This window comes from Capsicum annuum, chromosome 8 (assembly GCF_002878395.1).
Source record: "Capsicum annuum cultivar UCD-10X-F1 chromosome 8, UCD10Xv1.1, whole genome shotgun sequence".
NCBI lineage: Eukaryota > Viridiplantae > Streptophyta > Magnoliopsida > Solanales > Solanaceae > Capsicum > Capsicum annuum.
Genome location: NC_061118.1, coordinates 170,869,740 through 170,894,256, shown reverse-complemented (window position 1 = coordinate 170,894,256; position 24,517 = coordinate 170,869,740). Strand labels below are relative to the sequence as shown.

The window sequence follows — 24,517 nt, the reverse complement described above, 5'->3', positions numbered from 1 at the left end:
AGAAGAAGAAGAAGAAAACGAAAAAAAATATGAGAAAAGAAAAAAAATGAAAAAGAAAAAAAAAAGAGAAGTAGAAGAGAGAAAATCAAGTGGAAAGAAAGAAATGAAAAAAAAAATTAAAAAAAAAAAATTAGAGATATAAGAGAACGATACTTTGAAATTTTGAAGATCATGAAAATAATAAACTTCATATTTGAATTTGATTTGGAAAAGGAATCTACTAATATAAATAAGAGTATAATTATTCCTTATTTAACTCAACTAATTTGAGTAAAATAAGGGCAATAAATAATATTGTATATGTATTTGTATAGCAATAATTTACTTAAATACAAAACATAATTTGTTATTTTTTGTAATTATGAAATTATTGCTATAAAAGTTACAATTAATGCTCTACAGTTGCTATTTCTGAAAATTTTCCATATAAATATATAGGAATGTCCAGCTGTGGCCCAATCCAATTTAGTGGATGATAATACCAAATGGCCACAGATTTGGTAACACGGCCTAAAGGCCATGAAAACCCACTACATCCTTACCGACCTCTAAAGTGTATACACAAAGCTTATTTCCATATGAAAAAATTTCAGAAATAGCAACTCTGTGGTCTTAATTATAACTTTTATAGCAATAGTTTTATAATTACAAAAAATAGCAAATTATATTTGTATTTAAGTAAAATATTGCTATATAAATACATATACAAATATATAAGTATTACTCATAAATACATATGCACAACTGAAAAAATACATATTCTTCTATTACTATGAAGCGGGTAAAATATTGTTACTTTTGCTATAAGTTGTAATTTTGAAAAAGTGTTGCTATTTATTGTAATTATAATCTTAAGGATGCTAGTTTCTATAATTTTTCCTTTCCATATTGTAAACTTGGGAAGACTATTTTGGATAGATCAAAAACCCATCGGCCCATGCCGATAAAAGTAATAATTCAAATGTATTTATTCTCAAATATATTGTACTTTAGAGCTATTTAGGATAAAAATATTTATGAAATATTAAGTAGATGTGTATATTATACGTTTTAACGATATATATGTCTATGTAAAAGTTTTGATTGATTAATTTTAAATGGATAAAGACTTAAAGAACTCAAATACAATAACGAGATCATAATACGATATACTGATAATGCTATAGTGGCTAAAATATTTGTTCTCAAAAGTGTACATCTTGGCTTCGTTGGGTTCTTTCTCCATAGATTAGTTCTTCGATAGGAGCAAATATATAATGTAGCTTGAAAAATCAACTCGTTTGGAGTTTTGAATAGTCAGATTTAATTTATTTGTGATCGATCGATTTATTATATTTTATGGACGATATTGTATCCAATTCTTCTCTAAGCGACAAATTTTACATTATCTTACATATACATAATAAAAAATTGTAGTCAATTACTTAAAAGTACATTAAACATAAAAGTTTTGAAACTTTCAAGATGCACAAACCAAGGATTAGAAGGTGCATAAGATGATCTTGAGCTAGCCTAAACGCAAGGTGTAAATTAAGAGATTGTCCATTGAACATTTTGCGATTGTCTTTAACTATATGTGAATACATCTTTTATACTAGTCGGCTTACGCTGTATTACGCACGATCTAATATTGATCCTCAAAAATTCTACGTTATGTATAATTTTATCATTTAATTAACGGAAAAGGGATAAATATACTCTCGAACTATGATTAATGGTACGTATATACCCTTCGTCATACTTTGGGTACACTTGTGCTCCTGCCGTTAATGAAATGGTATGTATATGCCCCTCGCACTAACGGTAGGGGCATATGTGTATCCAAAATATGATGGAGGGTACACGTACCATTTATCATAATTTAGGGGTATATTTGTCCCTTTTTCGTTTAAATTTTTTTATTCCAAATAATTAACTCTAACTCACTACCGACCCAAAAAACTCATCAAATTTGATTTCAACCAATTTGATTCAACCTTTATTTTTTGTTTCAAATCCGATACTACCTTTGTTTTCTCTTAAACATGAATCTCAATCAAATTGCAGTAAATCTCAATCAAATTTTGGTTCGATGAAGACGTTGGCTATGTGGTGTTGACCGGTAATGGGTAGTGTTTTTCCAATAAAATTTCACTAAAAAATGAAATGTGAGGGGTCCAATTTGTTTGGTGTTGTTTTTGAATGTTATGGGTTAATGTGTTTTTTTTAAAAGAAAATTGATAGTAATGAGTGTTACTGTCTTGTGTGTGTATATCGTTCTAGGTGTGGAAAAAACGCGTATGTTAGATAGACGTCTCTTGGGTTTTAATTGAGATCGGGTGGGATAGTTGGTTTACTGGGTCGATTAGTTGGTTTGGGTTGATTATTTGGAATAAAAAAATTAAAATGAAAAAGGGACAAATATACCCTCAAACAATGATGAATGGTAGGTATATACCCTCCGTCATACTTTGGGTACATATATGCCCCTACCGTTAGTGTGAGGGACATATGTATCATTTCATTAACGGTAGGGGCATATATGTACCCAAAATATGACGGAGGGTATATACATACCATTTATCATAGTTTGAGGGCATATTTGTACCTTTTTCATTTAATTAAAACCTTTAGTTGTTTGGTTGATAAATTCTAAATTAGGCATATATTATTAGGTTGTTCAAACTTCTATGACATTGATAGTCAATTATATATTTTTTAAATAATCTATTTTTTTAACTATTGTAATTTATAATATTTTTCTTCTATTATACTAATTAGAAGTGATATAGTAAAATTATTATAGTAAATACTTGTGATTTTTTTTTTAAGTGGTCTCATATAAGAAGCCAAGTTAATTTAAAACATCAAGAAAATAGTTTATTATTTTATGCTTGTTTTATTCTTTTTTATTAAATATTTTTTTTAATACTTGAACGACTTATAAAAAAATCAAAAATAATTTATTATTTTATATCTATTTTTTTTAATCAAATATTATTAATTTTTTAATAATTAAATGATTTATAAAATTAATTATGAGTAATATAGTAAAATTATTGTTGAAGCAGCTGAAGCAACCATGTCATAAATGTTTATTTTAAAATGTTTATTAGATATTTTTAAATTTTTAATACGTAAATGACTTGTAGAAATTAATTAGAGGTAATATAGTAAAATCACAGTTAAAGTAGCTGAAACAAATATGTAGACCATGAGCAGTTTGCTTCAGCTGTGACTTATTATAAATGAAGACAAATGGATTCTTTTAATCTTAAGATCTTTGGGTACAATTTTTATCATATAAATATAATAAAAATATATTTTAAAATATTAATTAAAATTTATGTCATAAACTAACAAAATTTAGAGTGACAAATATTTCGAGACAATGAAATAATCAACCCAATAAATACAAAGAACTTTAATAACTCAATCGATTCACTATATAAACTTTCAACTTCTTAATGGCTTTCGATATTTTGTTCCCAACTTATTCGGCCCCAATTTTAATTTTTTATTTTTTTAAAAAACAGATTTATCAAAGCGTGAAGTCCAAAAAAAGACTAAATGAACCATAAGTATCTATTATAGGCACTTACATTATTTTTTTACAAATAATTTTTTTTCACGTCTTGAACCCAATTTGTTATTACTGATAAATGCGCCCATTTTCATCAGTACGAAGCTAAGAAGATAATTATAGCACTTAACTATTCTAAATAAACCGGTCGGTCCTCTTATCCGGGTCATCTGTACAACCCGATTACCCGAAATAGCTCTGTAATGCAGCACCTCGTCATCCAAATTCCTCGTTTACGTCCTCTCCTTCCGTCCACACAATGTCTTTTTCCGGCGAGTTCATCGCAGTCAGTTTTGACGGCGAAGCAGCTCAATTTCCGGCAATTCAACTCGGCCGAGAAGATATCTAGCAGCAGGAGTACAAAGCATAATAGGTTGATTAGATGTATGGCGAATCCTCGTCGAGTTAAAATGGTGGCTAAACAGATAAAAAGAGAGCTCTCCGATATGTTACTCACTAATAAGGTGTTGCAATATGCTGTTCTTCCTGAAGCTGCTCTCGGTGCGGATCGATACCTTTCTTCGGTTACTACTATCAGCGATGTTGAAGTTTCTACCGATTTGCAGGTACATTTTCTTCTGAATTGATATTAGTTTTTGCTTAATTTTAACTCGAGTAGATTACTCGGTGGAATCAGCAATTGCATTTGCATCTCAGCAGCTGATTAAACTGTTTTAAACTGGTCATAAATCTATTGCTTACAACATTACTGTAAAACACATCTTTTAACTATCACTTTTTCGCGAGTTTTACACTTCAATTATCAGTTGTTGCCTTATCTTACATGGACTATCATCATCTATGTATTAAAACATACCACGAAGCTGGCTAGGTAACTATCACCATATACTCAACTAGGTGTTTGAATACAAGAAGATGATAGTCCAGATAGGAAAATGGAACATCTGGTGATAGTTTAGGTAGTAAACAAGAACAATTGGTGTAGTTACAGTGTGAAAATTGCGAAAAAAGTGATGTATTTCAACTGTGATTTTGATCATTATTTCTTTCTTTTTGTCAGGTTTGAGACTTGCTATGTTTTGGTAGGCTTAAATAACTGGAGCTATTAGCAAAATTATTTGTTTATAACTAAAATAGACTATGAAATAAGGTGGGCAAAAGTGCATGTGAGGTTTCTGTTGGCAGGAATTCGTGATAGGTGTTCTTTTTCTGGTTAAAAGTGCTGTTTGAGTTAATGACAAACTTAGAGCAGCATATGTTTTTCTCTAAACTGGCTGAGCCTATGTTTTCCTCTATACTGGCTTGGCTCCTTGGTTGAAGAGGAAGCCAAAGTTTTGTCTTTGGCCATCTGTCACGGAAGTAGTAGTCCTTATCACATCGTGAACTGTATGCATGAAATTTTATTGATCTGAGCTTAATCCTTGCAGCAAGTGTACATGCTTCATCTATTCTACAATATTATTCTAGTTCTGTCACTTAATTTAGTTCCTTCTAAATTACTTAACAAAAGTATTTTTCCGGTAAACTAGGCAAGGAAGAATCAGTTAGATGAGTGATCTGTTTATATGGTTTTAAGTACTTGGCGTAATGGACATATCTATTTTTCTAGTATTTGATATGCTTTTCTATGCCACTAGCTCACTACGTTCTGCCTTATTGCTCCAATGTGTTCCCCTTTTTCTGTTTCTGAATGTAACATCGGGTATTCCAATGGTTCATTAATCGCAACATGACTGCTGAAAATTAAGACTGCATACATATCATCTGGCTGTTTGGAAAAGTTACTATCAATGAGTTCATTCCAACATGCAGGAGTAAAATTGGTTGACTTTTGACCATATAAAGTGTCTGAATCATATTTGCGCCTCATAGGCACTGGAACACAGACGATCACCCCCCTTCTTTATTTCTTTCCCTTTATTTAATTTATTTGAACTAAAGCAATTCCAATGTTCACCCTCCTTCTCTATAGAATGTTATTGCTGATATTAAGTTTTGGTTGTCTTCCACTACTGTTCCTGATATCTTGATTGAAATGGATGTTTTATCTACACATTAAATGCTTTTTCAACATTTTTCTAAAACTATCAATTGCTGTAGGTGACTTCTTCAGAACTCCTGAATTAACGTTGAGTTTGTCTAATTATTTTGAAATTTAATTAGCTTGAAGAATGTTTCGTTAAACAGACTATGCAGTGTAAGAAGTTAAGGATGGTTTTATGGGTTGAAAACTAGAGGTGAGTGTAAAGAAACAAGAAAACATCCAAATGTTGTATAAGATATGTATGGCATTCATTGGCAGGACAAGCCCATGTTTAGTTCTCCCTAGGGTACTCGGTTTGAATTTGAGGGTATGATTCACCAAGTACGTGATCAAACCCCTATCACCATTCAGTAGCAACTGACATAAAGATACAATGTCAAATTTTATCTTTCTCGGGATAAAATTGTCGGATGTGCCTCTAATTGATGTGACACCCATAAAGTCATGTCTGCTGTAGGCAAGCAAAAATAAGAATCTGAGATGGATAAATTTTAGCTGAGACAGATTTTCCATTGTTGAGAAATCAACTTTGTATTTGTTATGAACTGAAGCAGTCAGATGATTGTAATTGAAAGAGCTGTTTTATTTAGCTTCAAGCAATCAGAATAAATAGAGTAGCAGTACAACTAAAACAGAAAAATGACTGCTGAAAAAACTGCATAATGCCTAGAAAATAGGAACAACTAAACTAGGATAATGACTAAAAATTAAACTGCTATCCTAAAAATTTGTTGAGGTCTTTTGACCCATTCCTAACAGCTACTGAAATACAGTAACATCTCCTCCTGGATCAGGAGCTGCAAATTCCCAGCTTTTCTCTAAGAAACTCGAACCTGCTAACATGAAATGACTTGGTAAAAATGTCCGCTACTTGATTATCTGATTTGCAATAGAGTAAAACCACTTCACCGTTTTTCTGCACTTCCCTCAAAAAATAAAACTTGATGTTGAAGTGCTTGGTCCTTCCATGAAACACGGGATCTTTGGATATGGCTATGGCAGCTTGATTATCCACAAAGATCGCAGTGCTTTCTTCGTGCTCCAGCTGCAGATCAATCAAAATTTTCCTGAGCCATATTGCTTGATTAACAGTAGCTGCTGCTGCTATGAATTCTGCTTCAGCTGTTGACTGTGCTACTGTTTCCTGTTTCTTTGAGCACCATGAGAAACACCCTGATCCAAAAGTGAAGCAATAACCGGAAGTACTTTTCATATCACCAGTTGAGCTGCCCCAATCACTATTTGATACAATGCTAAGTGTGTATCAAGAGATTCCAACCAACACAAGAACAACAAGATGAACAACAAAGTGCTAGTGAATCAAAAATGGCCACACACAGCTTCACTAGGCTTGCAACACTTGTTTGAACTGGAAAAGCGAGTTTAACAACAAGAACAACAAAGACAATATTGCTAGTGAATCGAAAGAGCCCCACACGGCTTCACTAGACTTTTATATTCAACAACACAATGTTAACAAGATTTACAAAGAAAGAGATAGAAACTTGACACACAATATTCATTAATCTAAGAACCCTAACAAGAGAAAGGAACCTAAGACTAATAAATATCAATACCAAGTTCTTACTTGGACCAAGAGGAACTCAAAGAACCTCAAGAACCTAGTTTGAAGCCAAGATACAACTCTAGTATCACTCTACTATTGAGAATTTGGTTTTGGCCTCTCCAAATGATGACAAAGAGAAGTAAAAAATTTACAAGTCTTTGTTTCTTGAATAATAAGAATGAACTAAAGCAACACTACCCCTATTACATGGCTTATATAGTCAGAAAGGAGGAACAAAGACCAAATTACCCTTGGCATTTAAGTGGGTGGGTTTGGGGTGTCTTGGTGGGTCTCTTTACATTTTATTAAATACAGGCCCTTAGATGGGCTCACAAGGGCCTCACACATGGCCAAGAATGTGAACAAGGCTTGGAGTCGTTGCAACTCACGTGCTTGACTTCGTGTGAAAGGTCTCGAGCTAGGAATTCCCGTATCATCCTCTCCATCTTGAAGGGAATTTGTCCTCAAATTCGGATCATTGCCATCCTCCACCGTTTCCACCCGAGAGAGATCACACACGTTGAAAGTGTTGTGCACTTGATATTCCGGGGGTAGATCAATCTTGTAGGCATTGTCGTTGATCCTTTCTAATACTTGGAACGGGCCATCATCCCGTGGCATCAACTTAACATTGCTTTAAGACGGGAATCTATCCTTCCTTAGGTGCACCCACACCCAATCTCCCGGTTCAAGAATGAGCTTTCTTCTTCCTTTGTTGGCTCGCCTCGCAACTGCTTGGTTTTTCTTCTCCAACCGCAACCTCACCTTCTCATGTAGCTTTTTCATGGCCTCGGCCCGTTTTCTTCCATCTAAGCTTATCACAAGATCACTTGGCAAAGGGGTTAAATCCAAAAGGGTGAGAGGGTTGATGCCGTATACACACTCAAAGGGTGTCATCCCCGTGCTCGAGTGTATAACACGATTATAAGCAAACTCAATCAACGGTAAGGGCTCCTCCCAAGAAGTCATTTTTCCTTTAACCATGGACCGTAGCATAGACCCTAAGGTCCTATTTACTACTTCCATTTGACCATCGGTTTGTGGGTGGCATGAAGTCGAAAACAACAACTTAGTACCGAGTCTACCCCACATGGACTTCCAAAAGTGGCTTAGGAATTTAGAATCCCTATCACTCACTATGGTCCTCGGAACACCATGAAGTTTTACAACATTATCAACAAACAAAGAGGCTACGCTAGGCGCATCATCACATTTAGAACAAGGAATAAAGTGAGCCATCTTGGAAAACCGATCCACCATGACAAAAATAATATCCCGCCCCCTTCTAGTCCTCGGCAATCCCAACACGAAGTCCATTGATATGTCAAGCCAAGGACGCAAAGGGGTGGGCAATGGGGTGTACAACCCGTGGGGTTGGAGCCGTGACTTGGCTCCTTTGCACTCAACACATTGGCCGCAAATCCGGGCCACATCCTTGTGCATTCTAGGCCAATAAAATTGTTCTTCCAAAATTCCGAGGGTTTTTTCGACCCCAAAATGGCCTGTTAGACCGCCATTGTGTGCTTCCCTCACAAATAATTCTCTCCACGAACTTGAGGGAACACACAATCGTCTACCTTTAAACAAGTATCCATCAAATTTGGTATAGGGATGGGAACCCCTATCCGTAACCCACCTATCCCTTTCCAACTCTTCATTTTCCCTATAGATAGGAGCGAAGTGAGGGTCCTCGGGATATAAAGACTTGAGGCTTTCAAATCCCATCAACTTAGACGACAAAGTAGACACAAGCACATGTTTTCGGGACAAAGCATCGGCAACCACATTGTCTTTACCCTTCTTGTATTAAATAACATAAGGGAAAGTTTCAAGAAATTCAATCCATTTGGCATGCCGACGGTTAAGCTTGTCTTGTGCCCGTAGATGCTTCAAGGATTCATGATCCGTTCGGATCACGAATTCTTTAGGCCACAAATAATGTTGCCAAGTGGCCAAGGCTCTAATCAAGGCATACAACTCTAAATCGTACGTAGAGTAGTTTAGAGTTGCTCCTTTGAGCTTTTCGCTAAAGTAGGCAATAGGCTTCAATTCTTGCATTAAAACCGCACCTATGCCGACTTTGCTTGCATCACATTCGACCTCACAAGTCTTGTCAAAATTCGGCAATTGTAGCAAAGGGGCCAGATGAGCATAGCTTTCAAGTCCTCGAAGGCCTTAGCTTGTTCATCTCCCCACTTGAAAGACCGATCCTTTTTAATCACTTCGGTCAAGGGGGTGGCAATGGTGCTAAATCCTTTGACAAAACGTCTATAAAAACTAGCCAACCCATGGAAGCTTCTTACTTCACCTACGGTTTTGGGAGTTGGCCAATTTTTAATGGCGTCAATCTTAGATTCATCCACTTCGACCCCTCTTGAGCTCACCACAAACCCAAGAAATACAACTTCATGGACACCAAAAGAACACTTTTCTAGATTAGCATATAACTTCTCCTTTCGGAGGACATCAAACACATATTGTAAATGCTTTACATGCTCATCTAAGGACTTACTATACACCAATATATCATCAAAATAAACAACAACAAACTTTCCGATAAATGGCTTCATCACATGTTCATTAGCCTCATGAAAGTACTTGGAGCGTTTGTTAGGCCGAATGGCATAACCATCCATTCATAGAGACCGAATTTGGTCTTGAAGGCGGTTTTCCATTCATCACCCGGTTGCATACGAATTTGGTGATAGCCGCTCCTCAAATCAATTTTAGAAAACAAACACGAACCACTCAATTCATCAAGCATATCATCTAACCTAGGGATAGGGTGACGATATTTTACCGTTATCTTGTTGATGGCTCGGCAATCAACGCACATATGCCAAGTCCCATCTTTCTTGGGAACTAGTAGCACCGGAACCGCTCAAGGGCTCATACTCTCCTTGATATATCCTTTGTTGAGGAGTTCCTCAACTTGGCGTTGCAATTCCTTGGTATCCATCGGGTTGCTCCTATAAGCCGGTTTGTTGGGCAATTGTGAACCCGGCACAAAATCTATTTGGTGCTCAATTCCCCGAAGTGGGGGCAATCCTTGCGGTAATTCCTTTGGGAAGACATCCTCGTAATCCTGCAAAACATGAGAAATAGGAAGAGAAATGGAAATGTTAGTGGTGTTAGTGTTAAAACAATGAGCCAAGTGGAGCATCGGAGTGTCCTCGTCATGTTCCACAAATAATTCTTTCCTCCTAGCCATCATCACCACACTTTCTTGCCCCTTAGAAATTAGGAGCCCCTCGGTTTCCCCTACTCCCTCACTCTCGGTCTTCTTTCCCTTTTCCCTCAATTCCCGCATCTTTTGGTATAATTCATTCACTTGGGAAGGCAATAATGGATGAAGAGCGACCTTTCGGCCATCCTTCTCAAGTGTTTACCGATTGGACCTTCCATCATGTTTGGTCGACCTATCGTATTGCCAAGGCCTTCCTAACAACAAGTGACAAGCTTGCATTGGTATCACATCACAAAGCACCTCGTCATGGTAGTTGGCTACCTTAAAACGTATCACACATTGCCTTGTGACCTTTAACTCGCCGCATTCATTCAACCATTGCAACTTGTAAGGACTAGTGTGAGGTGTAGTCGGCAATTTCAAGAAGTTCACCATTGCAACACTAACCACATTCGCACAACTTCCACTATCTATCACCATAGTACACACACTTCCCTTCACAAGACATTTAGTATGGAATAAATTCTCCGTTGGCTAGGGTCATCTATCGCCTTACTAATCATGGCATGCCTCACTACAAAGTTTGGAACCACGCACTCCCCTTCTTGCGGATAAGCATCCTCACAATCATCATCATCATGTGGCTCATTTTCGGGTTTCTCTCCATCTTGAGGCTCGGCCTCATTCTCTTCTTTTTCAAGACCCACTTCCTCACCAAGGTAATACAATCTCCCTTCCCTTAGGATCACATTGCGCCGGTTTGGACATTCATTGGCTTTATGTCCCCTACCTTGGCACTTGAAACATTGGAACCCTTTAGGATTAGGATACTTGTGAGCTTCTTGCCGGGGAGGAAATTTATGGACTGTTTTAGGCTCGGACAGCCTTGTAGTGGCGGGTTGGTCCTTGTTTTTGGGCCAACCCGAAGATGTTTGAACCATATCTTTGCCCCACGGCCAACCCAAGGTTGATGGTCCCTTTGCCTTGAACGTCGACCTCTCTTTAAGCTTCCTTTCAATCTCAAGAGCCGCTTGGAAAATCCCTTCAATGGTATCAAACTTGTGAAGCGTCAAATGAGTGGAGATCTCTTTGTTCAACCCACACTTGAACCGAATGATGTCATGGCCAATTTGTTCTCCCCGATGATCAAGCTTCAACATGAGTTGTTGAAACTCGTCATAGTATGCCATAACACTTCGATTCCCTTGTCGCAAATTGTACAACCTAGCAAGCAACTCATGACGATAACTTTCGGAAAGATACTGTTGCCTCATTAGGTACCTCAACCGAAACCATGGTGGTGGTTGTCCCTCTACGAACTCGTTGCCGAACCGCTTGACGTATTCCCACCAAGTGTTAGCATAACCTTCAAAATGAGCCATGGCATAACAACTCTTCTCCTCCTCCGAGATATCATTCACTTGAAACACTTAATCACACGCCGACTCCCAATCAAGATACACCTCGGGGTCACTTTCACCCTTAAAGACAGGTAGGCTCAATTTGATGGTATTGATGCCTACATCTCTCTCTAGGTGTCGGTTTCCCCTTTCTCCATACCCTCGGTATCTCCTTGGATCCACACGACCTCCTCTCATCTCTTCCTCCCTCATGTAGGCATCGTCAAAGGCTCCATACCCTTCATAATCCTCTCTACCATATTCCTCAAGGTGGACGGGACGATTTTGGACATTTGGAACTTGATTCGGAGGAATTGGATTTTGTGGAGGTGGTGGTCTTTGGTTTAGTGGAGCTTGGAAGAGGGGGTTCGGATTTTGTGGAGGCATTTGACATCCGAGTACCTCTTGCGGAACTTGAGACATTTGGGAATGGGTTGGTCTATTGGAGTCTCGGTTTAGAGGGTTTGGCTTGCGGCATTTAGTGGAGCTAGTGAAGGATTTGGCAATTGTGGCCATGTTTCGGGAGTAACGGTGGCGGAGGAATTTCTATCATGTCCACTTGACGAAACATGTTGAGGAGTAGAAGGACGAGAGTTCCTTTGACTCTCCACTTGTTCTAACCTCCCACTAATAGTTGTCACTTCTCCCCTTATGGCTCCCACTTCCGTACTCAACCTTTCAAGAGCTCGGGTCATAGCCTCAAGAGTGACCCTCATATTCTCCATTTCATTAGAATCCACGGTTTGAGACGTGGTTCCCTCCATTATCAAGGTATCACCTACACAAGCAACAAACAAGTTAGTTTAAAATCCCTCTCTTCACTCACACTCTCTTGGTTCACTCACACTCAAGTTCCACAAGAGTTGTAGATTGGCTAGGAACCCGTGAATCCGTAAGGTATGAGTATGCTCTTGCCCGGAATGGATTCTTGTTTGAAACTCAAAGAATTCTCGTCGGACTAGAGCCAAGAGTTACAACGTATTCAAACGACAAAAGCACACAAACAAACGTTGACACGAACACAAAGCTTCAAGTGACTAGTTGACAAGCTAGTAGGAATGTACTAGTTTGTTAATTAGTTCTCAAGTCAATTAGAGGAAACTAAGAATCAATAATTAGAAACTAGAACATCCAAATTTGAGCTTAATTATCACGTGAACAGTAACTAGGGTGACGTGGCAGCATGTCAATGGCCGCGGGTCCACATAAATAGTTCATCAACTTGAAGTCTTAGTCCCCTTAGATCTTTTGTAATGGATGACTTGTTATTGGGATGGAAAACATAAAATGTTGTAACATTTTTCAAACCCCCTTTTTTTTTTTCAAACTCAAAAGGTGATGTTTGACCTCACTAGTCCCACAAGACAAGGTTCCTTGTTTTAAGGAAAAGTGGTTGTCAAGTCTTGAAAAGGTGATGTTGGCAAGTCTTCTCACAAACAATTTTCAATTTTGTCTTACAACCTTTTTGGATCTATTTATCTTTATAGAAGTTAAGACATAAGATGAGGAGAAGTTTAGGATGAACACAACATCAACACCTTCAAGAACACAACAACAATACACTACAATGGTCACTTCCAAGTTTTTTTTTTTTTTCACAACACAATTCTCTTTTTCATTAAGCTCAACTTTAGATTTAGACACCCTTTGTGTTGATGAGAAAGAAACCAACACAAGAAACAACTAAACAAGTAAAACTTTTGTAGATCTACAACTAATTTTTTTACCAAAATGTTCAAGAACACACTTTTTGGTAAGAGCTTTCCAAGATTGATTTTGTAAGAACAAAACCTAGCCTTGAGCTCTGATACCAAACCTTAAGAGTGAACCGCTAACCAACTGCACTAAAAGCTATAGCTGATAGAGAGAGGCGCAACCCACCCTTTATAGGCCCTGAACCATACGGGGCATTAACCCGACCCACACCCCCAACCAAGGCCAACCCGAGACAGGTGGCCACCCTTTGGCTGCCATCATTCCCCCTTTCTTTGGGAAAAGGTTCGTCCTCGAACTTGCGCATGGCGTAAGCGGGATTCGAACCCGTGACCTCCGTTCTGATACCAAACCTTTAGAGTGAACCGCTAACCAACTGCACTAAAAGCTATAGCTGATAGAGAGAGGCGCAACCCACCTTTTATAGGCCCTGAACCATACGGGGCACGAACCCTACCCACACCCCCAACCAAGGCCAACCCGAGACAGGTGGCCACCCTTGGGGTGCCATCACTATTAGAATATCCACAGAGTTTGAAGTTCTGACTTTTGCCAAATTTGATACCATAGGCTAGTGTTCCTTTAAGATACCTAACCACTCTTTTGGCAGCTATCATGTGCAACTCACTTGCACAATTTAAAAATCTGGATAAAACACTCACAGGAAACAAAATGTCAGGCCTTGTTGTCGTAAGATACATCAAGCATCCAATTAAGCTTCGATATGCTCCTTCATCAACTAGCTCAGCTCCATTATCGTTTTTCAGCTTTTATTTTTGATTCATCGGAGTACTCACACTCTTGCATTCTTCCATCCTAAAAATTTTAAGAATCTCCTTCATGTATTTCCTTTGACAAGTAAAGACTTCATTTCGAGTTTGGTTGATCTCCATTCCCAGAAAATAAGTCATCTCGCCAAGATCAGTCATCTCAAAGACTTTCATCATCTCCTCCTTGAATTCTTCAATCAAAGTTATATTATTTCCCGTCACAAGTAAATCATCGACATACAGAGAAATAATAATGATGTTAGAGCCAACTTTCTTGACATAAAGAGTTGATTCACTTAAGCTTTTTTCAAAGCCTAGGTCTAGCAAATGGTTATCCATTCGGCTATACCAAGCTCTAGGAGCTTGCTTTAGCCCGTATAAAGCTTTCTTTAATAGATAAACCATATCTTCATGTCCTGGTACACTAAACCCTTCTGGCTGCTCAACATAAATTTCTTCATGTAGCACACCATTCAAGAAGGCAGACTTCACGTCCATTTGAAAAATCTTCCAACTTTTTTGTGCTGCTATAGCCAAAAGCATTCGAATTGTATCCAATCTACCTACTGGAGCAAATGTATCAGAAAAATCTACTCCCCAAACTTGTGCGTAGCCTTTCACCACCAATCTAGCTTTGTGCTTGTTTATCGAGCCGTCAGGTTGAACTTGGTTCGGAAAATCCATTTAACTTCAATCACTTTTCTATCTTGCGGTCTTTCCACTAGCTTCCAAGTTTGGTTCTTTTCTATCATGGCCAACTCCTCCGTCATTGCGTCTATCCATTTTTGATCAATTTTTGCTTCCTCGTATCCTACAGGTTCAAAAACAGCAACATTGCATCTTTGATAAATATCAGAGAGTGACCTTGTTCCCCTAATAGGTTGATCATCCACCGATTCATCATAATCAAGTTTTGAATCATCATGTTTAACTCGAGACTCCTCATTCCAGTCTCATTGCTCATCTTCAAGGAACTGAACGTCTCTACTTAGCACAATCTTGCCTGATTGAGGTTGAAATATCCTATAAGCTTTAGAAATCGAACTGTAGCCAATGAAAACCCCCGGTTCAGTCTTCTCATCAAGCTTATCTCTTTTGACCTGCGGAACATAAGAAAAACACATACATCCAAATATTTTGAGATTTTTTACAGTAGGTTTAACACCATACCAAGCCTCAAAAGGAGTCTTCTTTTCCAACTGCCCTTGTCAGCAGTCTATTCAGCAAGAAAACAGTTGTGTTCGCTGCTTCTGCCCAGAATTTCTTCATGCAATAAGCACCTGGTCATCTCCATTATTGTTCTATTATTTCTCTCACTCACTCCATTTTGCTGTGGAGAATATGGGACAGTGAGCTTGTGCTCTATTCCAGCTTCTTCACAAAAAGAATTGAACCTATCTGATGTATATTCAGTTCCATTATCTGATCTAATGACCTGAATCTTGCAGCCGCTCTAATTTTCTATCCAAGCTTTGAACTTCATGAAAATTCCAGCAACTTCGGACTTGAACTTCATAAAATAAATCCAACACATTCTTGTTAGATCATCAATGAAGATAATATAATACCTGCTGCCATTGAGCGATGGAGTTCTTTGTGGACCACGGAGATCGGTATGAATGAGTTGCAACTTCTCTGTAGCTTTCCATGTGGAACTTTTAAATGGAAGCCTAATCAGCTTGCCAAGCAAACAAGCTTTACAGCTTGAGAGATGCTCCTCCAAGTTTGGTAAACCACTTACCATTTTGCTTCTTTGCATAAACAACAAAGCTTTGTGATGAAAATGCCCCAACCTTTTGTGCCACGTTTCTGCAACGGAGGACTGACTTGTAAAAGCTATTTGTTCCTCCACTAATGGATTCAAGGAAAAACTTTTTCCCTGCATTTTGATTCTAAACATTTCTTGACCACTAGGATCGCTGATTAGACACGCCTTGTTTTCAAATAATAATTTGAATCCATTTTCCAGCAGTTGTCCAACACTTAATAAATTTTGATCAAGTTCAGGAACAAATAAAACTTCATAAATAAGTTTTGTACCTTTATAACTTCTCAATTGCTACTGTCCCCTTTCCTGCAGCTGGGAGTATTCTCCATTTCCGATCCTGACTCTTGATTTAACTGATTTGTCAAGTTCTCTAAAAAGATTTTCATCACTGGTCATGTGGTTCGTACAACCACTATCAATATGCCAGCTTTCACTTGAACTTTTGCTTGCGTAACAGGTAGCCACAAACAATTGCTCTTCTCGCTCTTGATCTGCAATTTGTGCTTCATTTTGTTGTTGTAAATGCTTCTCTTTGCAGATAATCTCGGCATGACCAAGTTTTTGATACTTTCGGCATTTCATATCAGGTTTTCTCCAACACTTGAAGTGTGGATGATTTCTCCTCCCACAATGTTGACAAGGAGGATATTTGCCTTCTTTGTTGTTAACGGTGGCAGTAGCATTTTTTCCAGATGTAGCTTCATAGTTTCCATAATTTCCTTTCTTTCCTTTTCCTTTATTACCCTTAACAACATCTGAACCAAGCCGCAACTTTGCTTGCAGGGCTCCCTCGATGGATTCCTTTTGCCTCATCATCCTTCGTTGTTCTTGTGCCTGCAGAGCACTCAATAACTCTGCCAAGCTAAGCCTTGACAGATCTTTAGTATTTTCCAATGAAGCAATAGTTGCCTCATATCTTTCAGGTAAGGTTACAAGAATCTTTTAAACTATTCTATTGTCATTAAGTTCAGTTCCAAGTATCCTTACCTTATTTGCAATCAGAAGCAACCTGTCAGAATAATCCTTAATGGTTTCGGATTCCTTCATTCTCTGCATCTCGAATTCTCTGACCAAGTTCAGTACTTTCATTCCTCTGATTCTTTCATCTTCCTTGTACTCTTTCTTGAGGAAATCCCAAATTTCTTTGGCTGATTTACATGTCATTACTCTACTGAAAATGGTGGTAGAAACTGCAGCAAAGAGACATGATTTAGCTTTGGACTTTGTTGTTCTCCTCTCCTTGTGAGCTCTAATCTGAGCCATGGTTGGATTTTCTGGCAAAGGAAGCACTTCATAGTCTTCCTCGACAGCCACCCACAAATCGCAGGCCTCCAAATAAGCCTGCATTTTTACTGCCCATGATTGATAATTTTCTCCGTCGAAAACTGGCAAAGCCATAGCAGCTCCATTGTTTGAATGGTGTTTAGCAGCCACAAATTTGGATAAACACTCAGAAAGAAAACACTCACAAGTCTCTCACAAGTCCCTTAAGAAGTAAGGCTTTGATACCAATGTTATGAACTGAAGCAGTCAGATGATTGTAATTGAAAGAGCTGTTTTATTTAGCTTCAAGCAATCAGAATAAATAGAGTAGCAGTACAACTGAAACAGAAAAATGACTGCTGAAAAAACTACATAATGCCTAGAAAATAGGAACAACTAAACTAGGATAATGACTAAAAATAAACTGCTATCCTAAAAATCTGTTGAGTTCTTTTGACCCATTCCTAACAGCTACTGAAACACAGTTACTATCAACTGTCACCATCTTGTTACTGCACTCGTGCGTGTGGTAGGCGTGTGCGCGTGTGTATGCATCTAGATGTATATATAAATTCTAAGGATTTCCTTGTGTATTTATTTGGCCAACGAATTGAAATAGTACTAAGATAAGACAAAAAGGATATAATTTCTATCATTTTTGTAGATCATTAGCTTCTCTTCATTGCCTGTGATTTGTCATAATCCCATTTGCACCCTCAGAACAAGTTTTGTGCTGCTGTAGGTTGTGAAGGTCTATGTCTCCGTGTTTGGAGATGAAAGAGGAAAGGAAGTGGCTTTGACGGGTTTGAAGTCGAAAGCAAAATATGTAAGGAGTGAGCTAGGGAGGCGAATGAAGTTGCGACTGACTCCTGAGATTCGTTTCATTGAAGATGAGTCCCTTGAACGAGGAAGCAGGGTGAGTAATTCTATCTATTTTCTTATTATAGAATTGATTCGTTATGGGAGCCGGGATGATCTTTTTTGCAATGCTTATAACACTCTTCGCATTTTCTTGAGGTTTTTCTCTTTTTTTGCAAGGCTGTGCTGTTGTTTCCTGGCTACTAAACTAAACCTTTGATGATTCTCCTTCCATAATTTTGTATTGCAACCAATTCTCTCATAATGAAATTGACCTTTGTCTTTGAGTTTCCCCTACTCAAATGATGGCCAAGTTTATTGACAACATACCAAAATGAATTGCATCTTGAATGTATCAGATGCCTGTTATAAACTGCTGAGGAGCATTTGGCATATAGAGTTCTGACTTAAAATTTGCACCGGGCAGCTAGTTTAACTTGACTAAATGCCATATTAATCTCTTGCATGGGAAATAAAAGGAGAAAAAGATTATATTGTCCAACAAAACCTGTACGGAATTGGTCACCAATTTTGGAAGAGCAGTTATTGACCTCAACGCTCGTTTTTATTCTTCACTGATCTTTCAAATGATCCACAGCTCAAAATGTTTCTTGCATTGCATGTTGATCCAGTTATCTCTTGCATAATCAACATTACTCTCTATTCAAGGAATAAATGACTTGGGTTTTGGTACTTGAATATATTCTCGAGATCTCTGATATGTGCAGTTACAAGCTTTGTCTTCTTTTGCTAACACGGGTGCTGAATCTGAAGTAGACTAGAACTGTATGATTAGTGTGATTTTCCTGGCGGATTACTAATTTTCAGTCCCTGAATGCACTTTAGGTCATGCTTGTGGTTGAACCAATTCTTGCAGGTACTTGCTATACTGGATAGGATTAAGGATGAGAATGAAAGTAAGAACTCACGATCCGGCGCTGCCAATAGTGATGGATCATCTGACCAAAGCGATGATGATGGGGACTGGGAGGGTGACGACCCTGATGATGAAGGCATTATTTATGTGAAATAGCTTTCTAGTGCACTCTAAACTACACAGACTCAGGACTAGACAAAAGATCTGTTGCATAATGGTAAGTCACATCTTTGTAAAGTTCAGCAAATTTTATAGTGCCGCGATGCTGAGTTTCCTAGTGTTTTGTGTTGCTTAGGCTACACCATTTTTGCCTTTTTATTCCCAGTCAATAGCAATGTTGTGCTTTTCAGCTCATGTTAGTACTTGAACTGCCCTTTCCAATGGCCAACACTCATATAAAACTTAGCTTACACAATCTTCGCAACAATAGGAAGTAGAACATTAACGTAACTTGTCCAGAAGTTATCCGAACCCTTATATTTCCATCTTGTTGCATTGAGTGAGCTTATCACCACATGCTATTTTAAAAGAACCTAATCACTGCTATTCTTTTTACAGGGTAAAGGTGTTTCCTCAGCGTGCAAAGAACATTTGTGCAGTTCCGAAATTGTGGAAGCCTTATCGAACCCTGTTCAAAACGTGGAAGCCTTATCGAACCCTGTTCAAAACTGTCTAGCTAGTTATTTTCTTGTTTCAGGTATAATTTATGTCTGATGTACGAATCAGTTGAGGGTATTACTTGGCCTTACATGCACGAGTTTGGCTTCGTCTTTGTTTTAACGGATTCTTGCTGTTGCAAGTGATGAAGATCGACAAATTAAAGATTATTTCATGGGCAAAACTTCCCACCTCCATATACTCGTGTTGAATATTATGTTTCCAAGAAGTATTGCTACTCAATTTTGTAGTATATACGGCATTAATTGCCTTTCCATTTACAATATTACTAGTACAGAAAGAAGAAAAGATAATGATCAACCCAGTCAGGGAAAGAGACCTTTAAACACAGCTCATCAAGACAGAAAATCAAGCATATATACATTCATCATTTGTCGAACAACCACAAACTAAATAAGCTTTTTCCAGGATGAGTTGAATATAAGAAGATTATTTTGCTCACTTTTGCCCTGGTAGTCCAATGCAGTCCATCAAAATTGGACCACCATTATACTCATTAAATCATAAAAACATTTGATAACTCTTGAATACAAAATTGAACAGTTACAAGTCCAAAATGATAGTTCTAAGCAACAGGCAATTGATAAAAATGTGTGTCATATATTATTTTTATCAGACCGCAGATGCAGCATGCTGCTCTCCTTCTCAGTGATGTGCCTTAGCTTCAGCTTTCTGGTGAGACTTGGCCTTAACCTGAAATAATAAGATGGAAAGGAGGCGACAAAAGTTAGTCTATGTGGAACGATATAGGCATATTAACTCATAGAAAAACAATATGGAATCCTTTGCTTAAAAGAAAGCCAAATATTTGCAGTTGATACACAGAATCACTAAACAACTAACAAAGGAAAATATAAGAGCAGTGTGAAAATATTATGATACACAAATCTTCATAATATTATCCACGCGAATTTCCATAAGGCGTTTGAAATTACGCGACAGGAAAAAAAAATTCCAAACACATCTAGACACTCAATGTGGATGGATGAAGGATGTTGGGGGGTTCATGTACCGAGGATAAGGTCCATCGCAATGAGCAAACTACACCGGGGATCTAACTTAGACAATTCATGAAGATCATTTCCAGCTGAACTTTTTTGTGAGGATAAGGTCACAGACAAAGATAAATAGAGAGGAACAGGATCTACGAGCTATTTATTTGGAGATGTAGAAACTAGCTGGTATCATTCAGTACTTGCGAGCCAATAGGTGCAAACAGGTATGCACTATAGTCATTCTTTAAGTGTATTATAAGAAACACACTAACATTCTAAACCAACAAACTGCTCAAGTGCGATTGAATCTACTTAGCTTCCACGTTAAAGCATAAGACCAAATTTGGGCCTCTATTTCAGTTTGTACAGTTTGTATCATCTGTTATTTCATCTACTTTCATGTTTTATTACGACTTTGTTTGCTATCTTTTTGTCCTGAGCCGGGGGTCTATCGAAAACAGCCTCTCTACTTCTTCGGAGGTAGTGGTATGGACTGCGCACATTTTACCCTCCTTAAACCCCACTACGTAGGAATACACTGGGTATGTTGTTGTATTTCAGTTTGTATCACCATCATACAAGCTATGAGAATATAAAATTCATGTATCCTTCCTTTCTGCTTCTGAATCCAATTCATGTCGTCTTCGTATTCACCTCACAAAATAATATCTGTGCCTTGCACATTAAGCTGGTTATCAAATAGATCCACCACCTATAAGGGTGTTCTTTTATCTAATCATCTAATTTTACAATCCAGCTTGCTTTCAACAATATCAATTAGCAAAAATCTGCTGGCATCTCTAGTCGCTAGACCATTAAATCCAATAATTTCAACAGAGTTCAAGCTGACACCTAAAAATCTGACAGCTAAAACAGAAAAATTACAGTTTAAAGACGTTGAACAAACATAGAAAATGAAACAAATCCCTACAGATGAATCTACAACAAAATCAAGAAAAAACCCATTCTTTTTACTATCCAAAATACCAACAAATAGCAGGAAAACTACAAAATCTAGCAAAAATCCAGGCTTTTGTAAATCCAAATTACCAACAAATAGTGGGGATAAAAAGGGAAAAGAAGTACCTTGAGATACTTGAGCTTCATGCTACCATAGACAAGTCCAAATGTGAATGCGGAGGTACGAGCCACCTGCCCCCAACAAACAATTAAACCAATCAATCTAATTATGCTCCATTCTATTCTGATCTATTCCGCTGTAATACTCTCAACAATTTGATTCTTAAGGCAATTAATTAAAAGCATTTTAAAATCGACGATGATAACGAAGCATAGAAAAGAAAGAAGGAAAAATGGATTTACCAAAGCAAGGGTGCTGGTTCCAGAGTACAGTCCAGGAAGAGGTGCCATTGTTGACTTACAAGTTGAGAGAGAGATTCAAGATCCCTTTTAAGCCCCTAGAAATTAGAAATTCACCAAAGAGAAACCCCTAATTCTACCAACAACGATGATTGATTGGGTTATATGTTGCGAGCTGTGATACGCTGTATGCCAGCATACTGAACACCTAACATGGGCTTCTTTTCAAAATAAAAATTAAATCTTCACGTGTATTTCCCTTTTCAGCCTTACGTCAAAGCCTTATTTACTTGTTTAAAAAAAAAATACTCCAATTTCCAAATGGAGGAGAGAACAGAATTATTTATGGGTTATTAATATCATTTTGATCTTTTATTTCTTGACAAATTCTAATTTTAATTCTTATAATATTGGCAAAATGGTTCTGTGGACACTTGTACTATGTTCGTTTTATAATGTGGATACTTCTATTTACATGTTTGTCATTTCATCCCTTGAACCCACTAAAAAGCAACATTTTAAACCCATTAACAGTTGACCGGACCTATGTGGCATTAAAATGGCTGACTAGGACAAAGTGCGTGCAGTCACGCGTCTAGGGTGCAAGTGGAAATCAATTTTTGATCAATTTTATATTAAAATAATTAAAAAAAAAAAACAACTACAACTTTTAAATTTAAATATATTTTTAAAAGATAAAAAAATTTTAAAAAAAAGGCCTCTTCCCCCGTCCAGCCACCCCCAGCCCCCTTCCCCTCCCCCCATCCGGCCACCCTTACCCCCTCTCTCTCGATAATAGCAACAATAAATTCCATTAACAAGGTTGATAAAACTTGAAAAACAACAAATGGATCATGGAAATTTGTGAAATTAATTCAAATTCTTGATTGGGGTTCTTTGAATTTGTTAACTTGTAATTGACAATGTAAGTCAAATAGAAAAATATTTAAGCTATTTGGAATGAATTTTATCCCCAATTTGTAAGTAAGTTTAAAAACGAAGGTTGTTAGAGGTTGTTAAAATGGAGGTTTATAAAGAAAAAAAAAAGAGAAGAGAGAGTACAAAAAAAATGTGTGTGTGTGTGGTGGGGGGGGGGGGGGGGGAAGAGAGAGGGAACAAGAAGAGGGGAGTTCTTTTCCATTTTATTTATTTATTTTAATATTTAATATTTTTTATATATAAAAATGACGTGGAAGATGACATGGCAGCTGTTGTCTATCGAAAACAACCTCTCTACTTCTCTAGAGGTAGCGATATGGACTGCGTACACTCTACCCTCCCCAGACCCCACTTGGTGGGAACACACTGAGTTTGTTGTTGTTGTTGTTACAAGGGTTTAGATGACAAATATGTAAGTAAAAGTATACACATTACAAAACAGACATAGTATAAGGGTTCACTGAACCATTTTGCTTATAATATTTGATTGGCTAGTCAAGAATGTCGTATTCAAATGATGAAGATGACAATGTTCATAACATATGTATTGAGAAATTCTAATTCTAATGCTTATACATAGGGGTGGATCTATTAAGGCCCGTGGGGGTGGCACGTCACCCGCAAATTTCGACTGAAACTCTATATCTATAGTTGTATATATATACAGATATTGTTAAAAATTAAGTCTGTCACCCATAATAACAAAACACTGTTTAGTGTGGGTGGCAAAGAGTTGGTTTTGTAGCTCTAAGGTCTTGTGTTCGAAACCTGCTAGCAGCATTTATTTTTAATAATTTTTCATTAAAAAAGTAAGGCAAAATAAAACTATTTCCAAATTCCAAATCAAAACATCGACTGAGACTCTTGTTCTTGAGGTTTCCTGTTGCTGCTTGCTCTCTCTCTTTGTGTGCTCTCCGTAAGTTATTTGTTATATTGAAAAATTATTTTGTTTCTCTTTCTTGAGCCTAGAAACTCAAATTTGGAATTATCTATGTATCTTGATAACTTGATTTAGGAGAAAGTGTTCTAGTTTTGTGATTGAAAATTTGAGATGGAGAATTTTTTCAAGAAGGTTAATTATTCACAATCAAGTTCTAGTAATGTCAATGTCAATCGTTCTTGTCTTATAACTGACCTCGATTTGGGTTCACTTAAAGCCGATCCGGAAGAAAGAAGACCTATTTCTGATTATGATCCTCGAATACGAGATGAAGTGAGGAAATATTATATTGAAAAAAGGGCCTTGTCAACCTGTCTTGAAACATTAGTTGAGGCAAATATGATTTGACAAATGCATTAGTTGAGGCAAATCTTGTAGAGACTTATTCACTTGTTTATTTACTTGTGAAGTTGACTTTGGTTTTACCCGTCGCTATGGCAGCTGTTGAGAGAACATTCTCTTCCATGAAGCACATAAAAAATGAAGTGCGAAATAGTATTGGTGATCAATATTTAAATGATTGTTTAGTATGTTACATAGAGCGGGATGTATTTAAAAATGTAAGTAATGATGTCATCGTTGGTCGTTTTCAAAATATGAAAACTCGTTGTGGGCAATTGTAATGAATTATGGATATTATGATATTAGTACACCAACAACAACAATAAACCCAGT

The 24,517-nt window shown here is 37.4% G+C and overlaps 2 protein-coding genes across 2 annotated transcripts; one reads left to right on the top strand and one right to left on the bottom strand.

Annotated features, from left to right (window-relative positions):
* Positions 1-3,455: 3,455 nt before the first annotated feature.
* Positions 3,456-19,824, top strand: LOC107840496 (probable ribosome-binding factor A, chloroplastic). The gene is made up of 4 exons (XM_016684378.2): positions 3,456-4,128; positions 17,978-18,151; positions 18,971-19,187; positions 19,529-19,824. The coding sequence occupies exons 1-3, from the start codon at positions 3,766-3,768 to the stop codon at positions 19,124-19,126; spliced, it is 693 nt and encodes a 230-aa protein (XP_016539864.1). The 5' UTR covers positions 3,456-3,765; the 3' UTR covers positions 19,127-19,187; positions 19,529-19,824.
* Positions 19,825-19,983: 159 nt separating this feature from the next.
* Positions 19,984-22,164, bottom strand: LOC107840498. The gene is made up of 3 exons (XM_016684380.2): positions 21,967-22,164; positions 21,730-21,795; positions 19,984-20,341 (listed from the first exon to the last, which is right to left on the bottom strand). The coding sequence occupies exons 1-3, from the start codon at positions 22,012-22,014 to the stop codon at positions 20,294-20,296; spliced, it is 162 nt and encodes a 53-aa protein (XP_016539866.1). The 5' UTR covers positions 22,015-22,164; the 3' UTR covers positions 19,984-20,293.
* Positions 22,165-24,517: the final 2,353 nt, after the last annotated feature.

Coding starts and splice junctions, on each gene's coding strand:
- LOC107840498 (XM_016684380.2), bottom strand. CDS start 22,014: ATGGCACCTCTTCCTGGACTGTACTCTGGAACCAGCACCCTTGCTTTG. Junction 21,796..21,966: donor GAACCAGCACCCTTGCTTTG/GTAAATCCATTT, acceptor TGTTGGGGGCAG/GTGGCTCGTACCTCCGCATT. Junction 20,342..21,729: donor TGAAGCTCAAGTATCTCAAG/GTACTTCTTTTC, acceptor TTATTATTTCAG/GTTAAGGCCAAGTCTCACCA.
- LOC107840496 (XM_016684378.2), top strand. CDS start 3,766: ATGCAGCACCTCGTCATCCAAATTCCTCGTTTACGTCCTCTCCTTCCG. Junction 4,129..17,977: donor AAGTTTCTACCGATTTGCAG/GTACATTTTCTT, acceptor GTGCTGCTGTAG/GTTGTGAAGGTCTATGTCTC. Junction 18,152..18,970: donor CCCTTGAACGAGGAAGCAGG/GTGAGTAATTCT, acceptor CAATTCTTGCAG/GTACTTGCTATACTGGATAG.